The 15066-nt window shown below is 43.3% G+C and overlaps 1 protein-coding gene across 8 annotated transcripts in view; it reads left to right on the forward strand.

Annotated features, from left to right (window-relative positions):
- Positions 1-268: 268 nt before the first annotated feature.
- LOC135612530 (helicase-like transcription factor CHR28) overlaps positions 269-15066 on the forward strand; it is a 30931-nt gene continuing 16133 nt past the window's right edge. For 2 of the 8 annotated variants that reach the window (XM_065108929.1, XM_065108931.1), the window contains exons 1-4: positions 272-657; positions 10389-10502; positions 10598-11379; positions 11490-11671. In XM_065108929.1, the coding sequence (XP_064965001.1) occupies positions 10683-11379; positions 11490-11671 (879 nt within the window). In that variant the 5' untranslated portion in view covers positions 272-657; positions 10389-10502; positions 10598-10682. Of the gene's footprint in view, positions 658-10388; positions 10503-10597; positions 11380-11489; positions 11672-15066 lie in introns of all 8 variants that reach the window. The other 6 variants (XM_065108930.1, XM_065108932.1, XM_065108925.1 and 3 more) reach the window with 6 other exon arrangements.

The following is a 15066-nucleotide window of genomic DNA, read 5'->3' on the forward strand; positions in this document are numbered from 1 at the left end:
ATCACTTCGGAGTTCGGACCAAGCCGCCTCTAGGCGCCGTGCGAAAGACGGAATCCAGTAAGGAAAGCATCCACGACGGTGCAAGCATACGCACAAAAAGAAGTAGTTACACGTGTTGCGCGGCCCAAAGGCCAGATTTTGTTCCCGTCACCGTGCACCACATCCCTTTCACCTATTCGGATCCGGATCCCGTCCACGCCTTGAAAGCACACGACTCTTGATCCGTGATCCCCGCCGCCCATCTGACATACTGCATCCTTACAAGCCGGTTGGAGCGGATCTCGTTCCCCGACATGCCTCCGATCCCCTCACGGGCGCACTCGCCACGATCTCGATTTCTTGATCCATCCCTAAACCTACACGACCCGCTTACTCTTCACACCTAATCTCTCGCGTCGCCCGTTCGTTCTTGTCTGGATCCTTTTTCTTGTTCGTGGTCTCTTGCTTCCTCTCCCATTCCTTCGAGGTTTTAGGGTTTGGGGGGCGGGCGAATCGGGGTCGCAGGTTGCGACTTCGAGTTCGATCCTAAGGGTTTTTAATCTGGCTGCGGCCGCGTGATTTTACTGGATCCGTGGGCTACGATTCTTACGTCGCTTGTTGCAGCAGGAGGGCTGTTTCTCCGCCCACGAACCACTGATGGTCCCCAGCTTATGGAAGGTTAGCCCTAATCTTGGTTTCATTCCTCTTTTGCGTTTGTAATTGAAATCGTGCTCGTTGAATGGGATATAATTTCTTCTTTCCTATGAATTTGATCTAAAAAGTGTTTTTCTAGTGCTGTAATTGATTTAATAATCTACTAATTGGTTTATGAAAATGGTACGCGGTGATAATATGTTAGTTGTAGCTATATTCTTCACTAGTCTTTTTCTGGTAATTGACGGTTTCTTGCAGTTTACGAGAATTTATTTTTTTGCGACTAATATTTTCGTGATGTAATGTGAAGTGCTTGAGACATGCATGCTAAATTTGGGATGTTATGCATTCTTGTGACCTTGTGTTGCATTAAACTCTTAACGTATTGGATTATATTTACTTGTTAGTTCACAATTTCCGCATACATCACATAAATTACATTTCAAAACAATTTTGTTAAATCTACAGTCTGACCAATTAAAACCCATTCGTCGTACCAGCGACTTTATAATGCGTGGCCAACTCGATCACTGGTTCAGTTTCACTTTCCAATAATGATCTTCAACTCCATTTCCTAATAGGAACCCGAATTAAAGTTGAATCTGTAACTCTTGTGCTGTCTTTTGCTGTTCTTCTCCTCTTTATTATATGTACTTCCATTGTAACAGTGGTATTTGGATTTGGAGTCTCATAGAAATCAGTTGCGAACAAAAGTTGACTTTTTTGCTTTGAAATGGTGGACTCCGGCAGTTGCTGATATCTGGCCTTCTCATTTATTCTCAAGTACTGGATCATTATTCTTTTTGCATGCTAGCATGATCCCCTTTCTCTCTGTCTGAAAAGATTGACTTTATTAATTCATACCATACTTAGTTGTAATTAATTGCTTCTGTGCAGGCATAGTTCTTTTAGCTTAATCCTGACAAGAAATAGTTTTTGTTTATTTTATTTCATTTGGTTATATAATTGGTGATTCAACTTTTTAAGCTTTTGGTAACTGTGAGGAGTTTGCTAATAAGTTATAGTTCTATGAGCCTGCTAGGGTATTAGCAACAAGTAGGTTTTTTGGAGTTCAATCACTAGTTAGCTACATCATTGTACTTTTTTAGATGGTGCACAAATTTCAAAGGTCATTAGTGGGTCTAGTGATTCATTCAACAAAAGGCATGTATGGTATATGAAAATTGAAAAATTGTACCTTGGACAAGGGATGTCATTTCATTGCTATTTTAGAATTAAATTGGTCACCAAAGGAACAACGATTTGTTACTTTAAATTTTGAACTAAAATTTGAAATAATCATTTGACTATTGTATATGAATTAGAACTTTGAATATTCTCGTGTTTTTAATAGGCATTTGAGTGCTCGGGTGAGGCGAGGCTCGAGTGCCTCGCACAATGTTCGGGCGACGCGCTTCACTGAAGCGTTGTCTGGGTGCTCACTTGAGCCCAGGTGTCTAGCGCCTCGGGCAAGCGCTCGATTCAATGCCATCGAATTGAACCAAAGAATTAAACCCTAGTGAAAGTGGAACTTGACCTCGAACCTGACATAGTGAATGTGAAACCCTAGACTCTGTCGCTCAACCCACCTTCTTCTGTTGCCTTCATGTACAGCTCCCTCCACCACTGACGGACAGGTCTGAAGCTTCCTCCACCGTTGTTGCTTTTGGGCGCAGCTCCCTTTCCTATCGAGGGATAGGTCTGAAGCTTTCTTTGTTGTTGATGGACACATTTGAACCTTTCTCCGCCCCGATGCTACCATCCGTAGGAAGCTGCAAACTTGCCATTGATGGGCATGTTGATTTTATCTTATATTATGATTCTATTTTTATAATTAGTTGACCTTGCACCAATAGGTCCCTCTAATATATGATAGAATTTAAATTAGCTTTCATAAGAAGTATTGGATGAGATTTTATTTTATAATCATATATATCAATCGTAATATATATTTTTTATATTTTAATATTTTAGTGTGCCTCACTTCGCTCATGCGGGTTCCTAGGTGAGCGCCTAGCACCTCGGGTATTTTGGGATCTTGGTGCCTTTTGAGATACAACAGAATAAAGGAAGAGAATTGAGAAGCAACTAGCTAATAGTATGTAGCTTTGTTGATTCAATCGAACCAACTAGTTACTGTTCAATCGAGCTAAACTTAATAGTCTGGTTTGATTGCTTTGTTTGTACCGGGTGTTCGCCCGAGGCGCCTAGTGCCTGGGTTCAGACGAGTGCCCAGGCGACGCTTTATTGAAGCACACCACCTTGTCACGGACTTAGCTGGTTTTGCCTAAGTCGTGCGGCACCCTTGCGTGTCCGTCCGCAAAGGTCAGCCTCCCCGAAGCCTCCCATTGTCCCTTAGGACCACCAAAAGAGAGAACGGGTTAGAGAGAACGTCTCAATCGGGATCCACAAGCAAACATCTCCGAAAAACACTTCATAGACAATGCAAATTACAAACAGACTTTACAAGCTCTGAACAGTGGCACAACAAAGGGTAAAATGGTCCATTACAGACCGAAAATCTCTCGTACGTGTCAACATGACATAACCTTTATTTACAAGCCTAAAGAGGCCACCAACCCAACTAAAATGAGACTATTAAGCCTTCGGCCGCCCCTTTACATGCTGTACAAGGCATGAACATGCCAAAAGACACGGACATACATAAGCATTACATCAAACACCTTGTTTAGAAGTTTGTCCGTGACATTCTCCCCCACTTATTCCTTCGACGTCCTCGTTGAAGCCTTTGTCGACACTGCAACTCCTCGCCTTTGCTAAGTCTTCAATCCTCTACTCCAGCTACAATGCGCCTCTTGGCTCCTTGCTGCTCTCCGCTGCTGTTTTTGAGTTGTCGAACCTTTTGATCCGCCATGCTGCTTCAACTCACCAATGACTCTGACTCTGGTGTGTGGTTGGCTGAGTTGTGTTGATCCTTGTTGATTCCTGCGGATCCCCCAAATGAAGGAAAAGACCATCCTTACTGCGCCAGTCTCTCAAATTCCTCATGCTGCTTGAACTGGGTGGATGCTTGTTGGAGCTTTAACGAGTTTCATTTCACAAACTTCTGAAGTTTTGGGTCCTTCCTCCACAAACTTTGCTCATTGACTCTTCCTTCACTTAGTTGTCACATCCAAGTAGGTTCGCATCACTTCCGCTTTCGATTGGCATTTCGTTGGGAAATGAAGCGGACAATCTACTCTCAGTAGCACTGATCATCGTTGGTGAGTATTTGACAACTATTGTCTTCCATTATCTTCGAAGGGTCTTTGAACATATGCAGAGCTCCTCTGCTGGATAGTTAAGAGAATTGGGGTACTCGGTTTCACCCATTCTCTTAAGAGTTGAGAAGACAAAGGTTACTTGACTTCGCCCGCCTCCTTGAGGTTGTACTTCATGCATCGAGCTGGTTACTGGCCTTCGCCTGCTCTTTGCTCACACTTCTGAAGTACATGAAGTGTTTGCACTCCTTGCTTTGAGTTAGCTACTGTGATTCACCTTCTCAATGCCATTGAACTTCTGGAATGCAGGAAGTTTTCACCCCAACTTGGAGTAGTTCTCTCATAGGTTTGGTCGCCTCTGGGATTGTACCGTCTTCTCCATCAACCCTGCCGCCTACTCCACTGAGTAGCAAAGGTACAACACCGCGTACTGCCTGCTTCGTTCCTTGGTTATGCACTCTTGCATGACCCGAAGTCCTTCACTTTCGGCTATCTTGATGAGAAGCACATTGACACCGGTCTTACGAAGTTCTTCGGCCTCTGCCCTTCAGCCTTGTCTCGGTACTTGGAGATTGCCTCTGCATTCTCCACCTCCTCGGCCCCTTTCACGACCAAGCACTCTCCCTCCATGAGAGCAAGGGATCAATGACTTTCACGGAAGTCCCGCCTCTGCGGTACCATGGCGCTGCCATGCCCATGGCCCTACTATCCGTCACCTCGCATCTGCATCCCTTTTCTTCACGATCAGTAGATATGTCTCCGTGGCACTCCTCTGAGTCCACCTCCATTCTAACTGATCCTTGATTTTGGGTAGCTAAGTCCCTTTGGACTCGTCGTCGCTTCCTCGCCCCTTTCGACCCCCTGCTTCAACACCTCTGTGTTCTCCAAGCAGTCCGTTTGGTCGGTGGAAAGACAGACTGCAACTCTCATGCATGGCCTCTGCCATCGCGTTGTAGGGTTTGTACCGATTCTGTTCTCCTTAGCTTCCTTGGTAGCAACGTTCGCTTACTCGGCCTTGTCCTCTGACTTGCCGGGCTCCCTTAAGCGAATATGAGCTCTGGAGCAGTCCAACTCTCCAGCTGCTTCGATCATACCTCTGCATGATCAAGTTCCTCCCATGGAACTCACTGGTACTTGCATTCGAGCTTTTTCCCTTAGTGGAACACAGTCCCCATATGCTGATGACCAAGGTTTTCATCCGATGCAAAATTCGATGCACGCCCGGAAGACCCGCCTCTGCGGTACCATGGCCTTCACTCCTTGAATCCATAGCCCTTCTTGCCGTCGTGTTGTTCACCGAAGTGGAGCTTCCAGTAGCTTCCGATCATACCTCCATATGATCTAGTCCCTCCCGGGACTAAGTCGTGTGTATCGCATTGCCACGAACTGTTCCACCACGATCCGCTGCACCATGTCGCCTCCTGATGACATCTCCATTGCATTCTGATCCTTGTGGAATAAACTCGAATTGTGAACCCTCCATGTGTGGCCTCTGCCAATACATCGCAGGGTCTCCTCCACCTTCGATTTTGTTCGCTCCTTTGGCAATCGACCTTCATCCACCCACTCTTGGCAAAGGTTACACCTAGATGAAGCACCGCTCTAGGACAGTCCGTCGCCTAGTAGCTCCCGAAGTCCACCGACTTCACTGTAATTTGTGCACCATTGTCTGGATCCTGGACCTCTGCCCCTACCAGCACAATCTTTGCTGCGCACCGCTTCCTTCATGGCAACTTGAATGACAACACTGTGGCATATTCTTCAAGAGTACCCGCCTCTACGTCCTCTTGCCCCGTGCTAAGGCCTTCTGTACCCAACTTCGCCTCCGCAAATTGAGTCGCCTTAGTTCCTCCATCAAATGCTTCTCCGAGATAAGGTGCATGTGCCCCGAAGCTCCCTTCGTCTTTGGCACCATGCAAGATGAGTCCGCTCCGTCAGAATGAAGGACCCATGGAACAACATGATCCTACTCTTACCTCTGCAAGAGTTCATGTCCTTGACCTCTGTCTAAGGAAAGCACTGTGCCTCTGCTCCACGTTCCAACTTCTATGCTGGCTCCCTTCATGCGGCTTGAGTACTTCGCCAAGTTACACCCAAGTTGTTCCGCTCCTCGTTCTCACATTGAGTTGATGATGGCCCTCGCGCCCACCATTCCACGGGTCAGCCCTCCCTTGAGTTCGATCTCCACATCGACTCCAAGTGTGCCTTCATTTAAGTTGCTTTGGGTCGCTCCCCCACTTGATCTCGCAATGCATCCACCAATGCATTCTCTCAAGCGAGATAATGCGACGACTCCTCGCCGCTTGCTCAGTCCATCGAGCTTCGTCGAGTTGTTGTTTGTTGAGGTACTCCTCCTCAACATGTGAGGTCCATCTCATATGATTCTCCCTCTGGAGAGCCGAGACTTATCCCTCCTGGATAACTGTCCCATTGGAGCAACATCTCTCTTCGTTTCGGAGACCACCATCCCCTTGGACTACTCCGATCTGCTGAACAAACTGTGCATTGTTCTGCCTCCTGCAAACGCACTTGCTAGATTGCGACTCCCCGTCAATACAGTCCCCACTGCACCCCTCAAGGCCTAGCAACATGCTGAACTCGTTGCACACTTCAGCCTCCTACGGACGTATCCTTCACATGCCGAAGAGAAAGTTTCAATGCTCCATGGCACCGAGTTTCGGTCGCCTTGGGATGGCCACGAACATTCCATCGTCCGCATACAAGCCCATGCATGAGTATCGAATTCTTTGAGTTAGCAATTCCCCTCACCTCTGTGAGCTTTGCACAACTCTTTCGATCGCTGAACAACTCATTCCACCTTGCATGGTCTCATCCTTTACCAAGCGCCTCGCTTGCCTTGAGCACCATCAAGTATAGTTGTCAACGTTGAGCCGCAGCTCAAACTCAGCCATCCCAACCTTTGTGCGCTCCAAATTCTTCCAAGCTTGTCTGTTCTCGTGGTGCCTCTTGCGTGAAGGGTTGGCCATTCCTCTGAATGCCAATGTCAGATGCCCGCTCCTCCGAGCGACTCCTTTTCCCTACATCTCCATGCCCGTTTTCCCTCAAACGGTCGCGCGTGTGCTGACTGCCCTCAACGCAGCCCCGCTAGGTCCCCCACGTTTGTATGCTAAGTGTTTCTATGAGTACTTGTCCCGCTCTGATACCATCTGTCACGGACTTAGCTGGTTTTGCCTAAGTCGTGCGGCACCCTTGCGTGTCCGTCCGCAAAGGTCAGCCTCCCCGAAGCCTCCCATTGTCCCTTAGGACCACCAAAAGAGAGAACGGGTTAGAGAGAACGTCTCAATCGGGATCCACAAGCAAACATCTCCGAAAAACACTTCATAGACAATGCAAATTACAAACAAACTTTACAAGCTCTGAACAGTGGCACAACAAAGGGTAAAATGGTCCATTACAGATCGAAAATCTCTCGTACGTGTCAACATGACACAACCTTTATTTACAAGCCTAAAGAGGCCACCAACCCAACTAAAATGGGACTATTAAGCCTTCGGCCGCCCCTTTACATGTTGTACAAGGCATGAACATGCCAAAAGACACGGACATGCCAAAAGACACGGACATACATAAGCATTACATCAAACACCTTGTTTAGAAGTTTGTCCGTGACAACCTGGTGCCTCGCCTCGCCTCACTCGAGCGCCTAGGCGAGCGCTCAAGCACCTATTTAAACCCTTGCTGTAGAACCAAGATGGTGTTGTCTTTATGACATCTTTGCAACTTACATGATCCCTTATATCTCCATACTAGCATATTAATGCTAGAATCCCAAAAAATGGTGCATGTTAGTCTTCTGGCTATTTAGCCATGCATGGGATAGGCATCATTTACTTTTCATCATTTACTTTTCTTGATTTGTTCATTCTTTTAGATTTATAGTTTTCTTGTCATCATTTACTTTTCTTGATTTGTTCTTATGTCCACCATTCATCTTCTACAACTATTAAGGTCTTCCAACCAGGGTTTTTAATTTTGATTGATACCGCCCATACCGGTCCGCCAGCAGATCGGTACGCGGACCGCCCGCTACCGGGTGGTATCGTCGATTGGGGCTGTTTCCGCCCCGTTACCACCAGAAATCGGTCGGTGACAGTCGATTTCGACCGTCGTTGCCCGTTACCGGGCGGTATTAGCCGAGGGAGAAGAAAGAAGAGGGAGAAGAAAAGGGGGAACCTGGAGATCTGGCACCGCTTTCCCTCGATGATCCCAATCCGTTGCTGCTAGAAGCCTCGGCGTAGGGAGAAGAAACCTCGGCAACGTCGTCGAGGCTTCGCGGGGAGAAGAAACTTCTCGCGAAGAAACCTCGGTGACGTCGTGGAGGCTTCGAGGTTTTCTTCTCCCCACGTCAGGAGAAGAAACGACGCGACGTCGCACCCTTTTTTATTTTTTTAACATATATATATATATATATATATATATATATATATATATATATATATATATATATATATCTGTGTGTGTGTGTGCGGAGCGGTACGTTAGAGTGTACCGCTCGGTATACTCGTACCATACCGTATCATACCGAATTGAACTCGATACTCTGGTACGGCACGAAATTATGAACCTTGCTTCTAACCATGAAAGTATGCCCCTTTGTGTGCTCTTAAAATCATTTCACTAAAACCTTATTTTGGCTAAAATGACAAAGAAATGGAGATAGATTAAAACCTTGTTAATTCTGCTATATACAAAGCCTCACTGAAGGTGAATAGATGACTTTGGGATCAGAATTGAAATAGGAACTCTGAAAGGTAAAGGAGGATTAAATTGATAAGGGTTCTTTTGAACCTTTAGGAAAAGTGGTTCCATGGATGGGAGGGAAAATTGCCAAAAGATTTAGACCATTAAATATTTAACAATGTAAAAGGAATGATCAAATGATCCATATTGTTATAGTTGACGTAAACGATTTTATGCACTATATTTTTGGGGTTTGGTGATTAGTATACAAATACAAACTGTTTGAACCTTTAGGAAAAGTGGTTCCATGGATGGGAGGGAAAATTGCCAAAAGATTTAGACCATTAAATATTTAACAATGTAAAAGGAATGATCAAATGATCCATATTGTTATAGTTGACGTAAACGATTTTATGCACTATATTTTTGGGGTTTGGTGATTAGTATACAAATACAAACTGTTTGAGGGTCTAGTATGCAAATTTGTAAGGTTTTAGGACTAATGTACAGAGGTCCCAAGCACAGTAAGCCGGAACTCAAGTTAGATATTTAGGCTGGTCCATATTTTGTGTCTAAATTGGGCTCTTGGTTACAGCCAAATAAACTTATGAAACTTGAGGGGGTGTAACTCTTATTCCTGTTGGGAACCCAAAAAAATCTGCAATTATACATTAACTAAATTACTCTATGATCACCTCCCGGTAATGAATTCTGAAACATAAATGCTAAAATATGTTAAACCAGAAGCTGCATGTTATTTGTTTTTAGTTTTTTATGGGCTTTAAACACTAAACTGTTTGATCATGGTACTCACTATTGAGCATCAACAATTCTGCTACTGTATTATCTTATTTTATATTCTTCACAACGAGAGTTTTGGTATAAAAATAGAGACCCTTGTGCATGCTCTATTGAGCCTTTGACCTTTTTGTTTAAGGCTTGGTAATAGGAGAATTATGGAACTTGACGGGTGTGTGGAACAGAATGTGATAGCAATGATTGTTGTAACATCCAAAACAGCACGAAATGGATGCTACACATTGGTTTGGGAGTGGGACCTCACCCATTTTGGACAGTCTGATCCAATTCAATATAAAAAAAAGACAGCATGAGCCCTCTTGTTGCGATGCTGTTGCCACCGCTACCGTTTGATGTCACCGGCATCAGAGAACAGTTTGCCATGTATCTCCCCAGTACACTCCCTCCTCTTCTCTTCCTCTTCTTCCTCCACCTTCATCGCTTCCTCTTCTTCCTCCTCCATCGCTTCCTCTTCTTCCACCTACTCCATTGCTTCCTCTTCTTCTTCCTCCTCCTCGTCCACACTTCTTCTTCTTCATCCTCCATCGTTTCCTCTTCTTTCTCCTCCTCCATCGCTTTCTCTTCTTCCTATTCCTCTACCTCTTCATCCTCTTTCTCTTTTTCTTCATATTCCTTTTTCTTCCTCTCCCATCCTCTTCCTCCACTGTGCCTTCCTCTTCTTCTTCTTCTTCTTCTTCTTCGACTTTGGTACACGGGTATATACTGGTGTTATGTATCGGTCCTACCAGATCACTGAATAGTGTTTGATACCCAAAATGGCAGTCTAAATGTGATAGGCCTATGTTGGCATCTTTGTAGCTTTTAACTTGATTGGTGAAGGATCATAAACTGAATCCCACTTGGTTGGATACTGTTACTTTGTATATTTCAAGATTATCCTTCATATTTTTTAGTTGGTTGTTTTTTTTGTGATTTTTTCATATCCCTCCAAATTGGAGGAAAAAATAATTCTGTTGTTGATATATATTTGTTTGTCTGGAAAGCTAATCCTGTTAAGTCTTGTGATCACTGTAGATGCCCGATCATGTTTATACTTCAACTTAGAGTTTTCTATCTATCTGTAGTAGATGCAGCACTGTGAACAAATGGATCTGTAGGGTAATATCAATTCTACTTCAATACCCATGAGTAAGTCCAAGGTGCTTCATTTTCCTTTTAACTTGCCATAATGCTGTGAAATGTCGCATGTAGGACTGATGGTAATATTTCTATTTTCTTTGCAGTCTTTCACAAGTTAGAGGATCAGGTAGCCTGTCTTCTTCAAGTTTTGTTGCAGAAGTGACTGCAAATCACACACTTTCTTAGTCTATGGATATCATTGAGATTGATTCCACAGATAGTGAAGATGATTTTGAGATTGGATCTGTTTCATCAGAGAAATCCTTTGCTGATGGCATTATGGATAAATGGGGACATAATTCACAAGGGATCTCTAATCAGAACAGTGATGCGTCTGCGAAGTTCCCGACTCATTCTAGTGATAATAATGATTGTGGAACATCGATGCCACAATCTACTGCAGGTTCCACATCATTTACTAAAACATCTGGTGCTAGTACGGGAAACCATGTCAGAAGCAATGGGATAGGAGAAGTAAGACTTGCAGATCATGAAAGGCTAGTTGATACTGGAAGAAAGTTAGATGTTATGGACGGACACAATCTTCATGAAAATCTGTACAATGTTGTTCCTAAAAGATCTCTTCCAGCATCTTTTCTTTCGTCTGTGAACAGAACTGCACCAAAAGGTTCTTCAGACGTGAAAGACAGAAGTCAGATTTATAATAAAGAAAAAATGCATGCTTCTATAAGACCTGATTATGATGGCATGATGAATGTTGCACTTAAGAGAAATGGTGAGACTGACACAAGTAAAAATGGACATAGGATTTTACCTTCATCTTTTGCTGGAGGAGATGCAGTTGATGCTTTAGCTAAATTTCAACCACCAACGTTTGTGGATGAAAAGTTCCATAACATGCCAAAAGCTTCAGTGGAGAGTAGAGGTGATTGATTCTTGCAAGGGCAGTTTTTCTTTATGTTAGATATGGTGATTTTAAATGCAATACGAACCGATGTACTATGTGTATGATAATATACTTATTTTAAAGTGCAGATGCTTTGCATATTCTTGGAAATGTCATCACAAATAGGATGTTGCCTTCAACATTGTTATATGGAAAATCGGTCAACAATTTGCAGCCGCCTGGCACCAGTGATGGACAAAAGCACTTGGGCCTAGTAGACGATAGGCGCATTGAACATGATGAGAGGCATATATATCAGGAAGCATTGCAGGTAGTTCTTTTCGTGTGCTGGTGTATCACTATCACTATACTTGTTGTCTTCTTTTTCTTCCATCGAGAGAGATTTTGTTGGATTTATGATGGAGTTTGACAAGTTTGAAGTATCAAACTGTTCATGTGGAGGGTTTTTTTCCTTGCACACCTGTTTTCAAGTATAATCAAACCAATTCTATGGAACACCATGTGACTTAATCCAATATTAGAAAATTCCATGAACAATATCTGCAGTCAATTAAGTGTTTACTTTTGTATTTCTCTTCAATTGATGACATAATTTATATGTGGGTCTAATACTTTATGGACAGTATGTGGATTTATACATTCGAAGATTTGATGAGGATCTTCTTAGAGGGGAAGCCATTGAACTCCCACAGATCCACCTTTTCATGCTTGTTAGCATGTTGAGTTAGTGAAAAATCACTTGTGCGTGGATCCTTAATTAGGCTGTACAGTCTTTTATATTACCTGAGCGATTGTTTTCTTAAGTAAATTTGAAATTTTTTTTAGGCAATTGGGAATTATGAACTCTCAATGGTTTAAATTAAGTGAAACAGACTGATGTTCAAGAAAATGTTTATATATATTGTTATTTTCATAGATCTTTTGCAAATAAGCATTAAATATGTGAGATCACCATCAATATGCAAAATGAAAAAAAAGCAACAGAACAGAAGCAACATTAAATATGTGAGACCAACTTTATATCTTGAGCAAAAGTTGAATCCTATGTTTCTTTTAACCCTATTTATGACTCTTATTGACAATTCTGGTTTGTAAACAATTTGTAGGGGCATGAAGAACAAAATATTTAGTCCTAACTTTAAATAAGTATGTTTAGACTAAATTGAAGGCCCCCAAGTTAAATTTGAAGTTGATTTTCCTTTAGTTTCTGCATGAGAATATCCTAACCATGCACATTGTCATGTATGACCGATCACTTTCATGTGTCCATCACTGATTTTTGGTTAGCTCTGAAGGCATTTAATCATCATCTGGTCCCAAATCGTAAAACATTCCTCATTCTTTTCTTCAAATCTGTATTGGTTTTTTTACAAATGACTTGTTCTTTCTACCATCGCATAAGATTGGTTTGATGCATGTCATTTTCTCGTGAGCAACCCCAACTTATTCGTGTGCCACATGCCTGAGCCCCATGTAATAAAACCATATGATTTCTCATGTTGACATAGGTGCAGATGACACTGTCAGGAACGGGGTCGGCACTAAGAGAAAGGGGGGGGGGGGGGGGGGTGTGAATTAGTGCAGCGGTAAAATTACGTCAGTTAAAAAAACCTTCGTTCGATAAAAATCGTTTCGGAGAGAGGTTAACTTGAAAGTGTTTTCGTAAAGATAGCTTGAAAGCGTACGGAAGATGCGTAGTGGATGTAAAGCAAGTTAAGAGGTTTGTAGTAAAGTAAATTGCTCAAATATAGAAATGCAAACTAGAGAAGAACACACCGATTTTTATAGTGGTTCGGTCATCGTGACCTACATCCACTCCACTGATTCCTCTTCCGTCGAGGCCACCGGCATCCACTATCGATCTTCCTTTAACAGGCGAAGATCAACCTCCTACACCTCTCTTCTCCTTTTCATAGGTTTAGGAGTCAACCTTTATAAGCACTCACTCTTCTCTTATAGAATTCTAACACTTAGACTAGAGGAGGATTCTCACAAGAGATTTCTACAGTGTTTTTCTACTTTTAATCTCTCTGTGCTTGTGTCTTTTAACCAAGGATGAGAGGGGTATTTATAGGCTTCAAGTTGATTCAAACTTGGAGCCTAAAAACATCTCATCCCGGGTTTCCCGAGCACGAGCGGTACCATCGCCAGTGTCAGTCTGACACTGGGCGGTACCATCGCCTGGGAGGCTGTGCTGGGCGGTACCATCGCCCAGACTGCCGGTACCATCGCTTGCAGCCTTTCGGAGGCTATGTCTGGGCGGTGGCACCGCCCAGACCGGCGGTACCATCGCCTGACATAGTCTCGGAGACTGTGCCACGACAGTGTCACCTCTTGGGGCATTGTTTGGGCCTTTTCATTGGGCCCAACACAGTTCTTACATGGGCCCAATTGGCCCCTAATTGGGTTTGCCCAAATCCAATCCCAATTACGTGCTTACTATGATTCTTAAGACATTTTCTAAGCTAAACAAGTCCGTAAGTTTAGTTTTTTCCGATGAGCTTCCAACGATCTTCTGGCGAACTTCCGATGATCTCTCGGCAATGTTCCGGCGGAGTCCTGACAAGCTCTTGGACTTCACGACAATCTTCTTGGCGAGTTCCGACGAGCTTCTCTGGCAAGCTCCGAGACTTCTCGGCTGGTTCCGACATAACTTCCGATGAACGTCCGGACTTCCGATGAACTCTCGAACTCCCAATGAAATCGCGTCCTTGACTCCATGACTTCATTTTGCTTCATGCCTTGCTATCGTAGATAATCTTGCATATGTAAAACACACTTCGATCTAGACAATTAATACTAAACATTAATCATGTTGTCCGGCCTGTCATTGGTCCCTCGACGCTTCATCCGATTCTTCGGCGCATTGTCCTCTCTTGCGGCCTATTGCCCAATCGGCCAGTTGACTCCACAACTCCGATATCCTTGGCGCAATATCCGCTCTTCTCGGCCCGATGCCTGAATCCATGGCTCGAAGCCTTCCGTCGATACGTCGACTGATCCACCGGCTCGACATCCAATCTTCTGACATGTTTTCCCTAGGCCCAACTTGATTTTTCCTGCTTTAATTGTCTCATCCTGATCGAAGCATCCTGCGTCACTCAAAAAGTAGATTACAACATAAACACTTATCAATTATTTCATCATCAAAATCCGAGATTCAATAATCTCCTCCTTTTTGATGATGACAACCAATCGACGACGGAGTTAACTTTAACTCCCGGAGTTTAAACAAACTCCCCCTATCAATATGCCATATTGATAGAACCTTGAGTTCAAGTCGAATTCAAGTCATTGCAAATTTTATCATGAATATTTGCAACACGTCATCATGCATAACATGATCATACTTCTCCTCCTTTATCATCAACAAAAAGGAGAAGCGACAACTATCAAGTATTTGGACATAGAAGTTCAAATCATTGCAATATAATCATGATCTTCAGTTTTATCATCATGCAAGCTAGCAAATTTAGCATCACTTTACAACATGCATAATCACCAAATCATCATTTATTTTAAAGATGTACAAGATTGTAAATTATGCAAGTTTGCATTTTTGTTTCTTAAGATAGGCAATCTATCAATTTTTTTTTGTGATGTTCAAGATAACAAGCTCTTTCTTCTCTTTTGAAAAGTGTCATTTTTGCTTCCTTTGCAAAGTGCAAGTTAGCATGTTTTGCATCTTGAGCTAGTAATATTTCT

Source organism: Musa acuminata, chromosome BXJ2-5 (genome assembly GCF_036884655.1).
Source record: "Musa acuminata AAA Group cultivar baxijiao chromosome BXJ2-5, Cavendish_Baxijiao_AAA, whole genome shotgun sequence".
NCBI classification, from domain to species: Eukaryota; Viridiplantae; Streptophyta; class Magnoliopsida; order Zingiberales; family Musaceae; genus Musa; species Musa acuminata.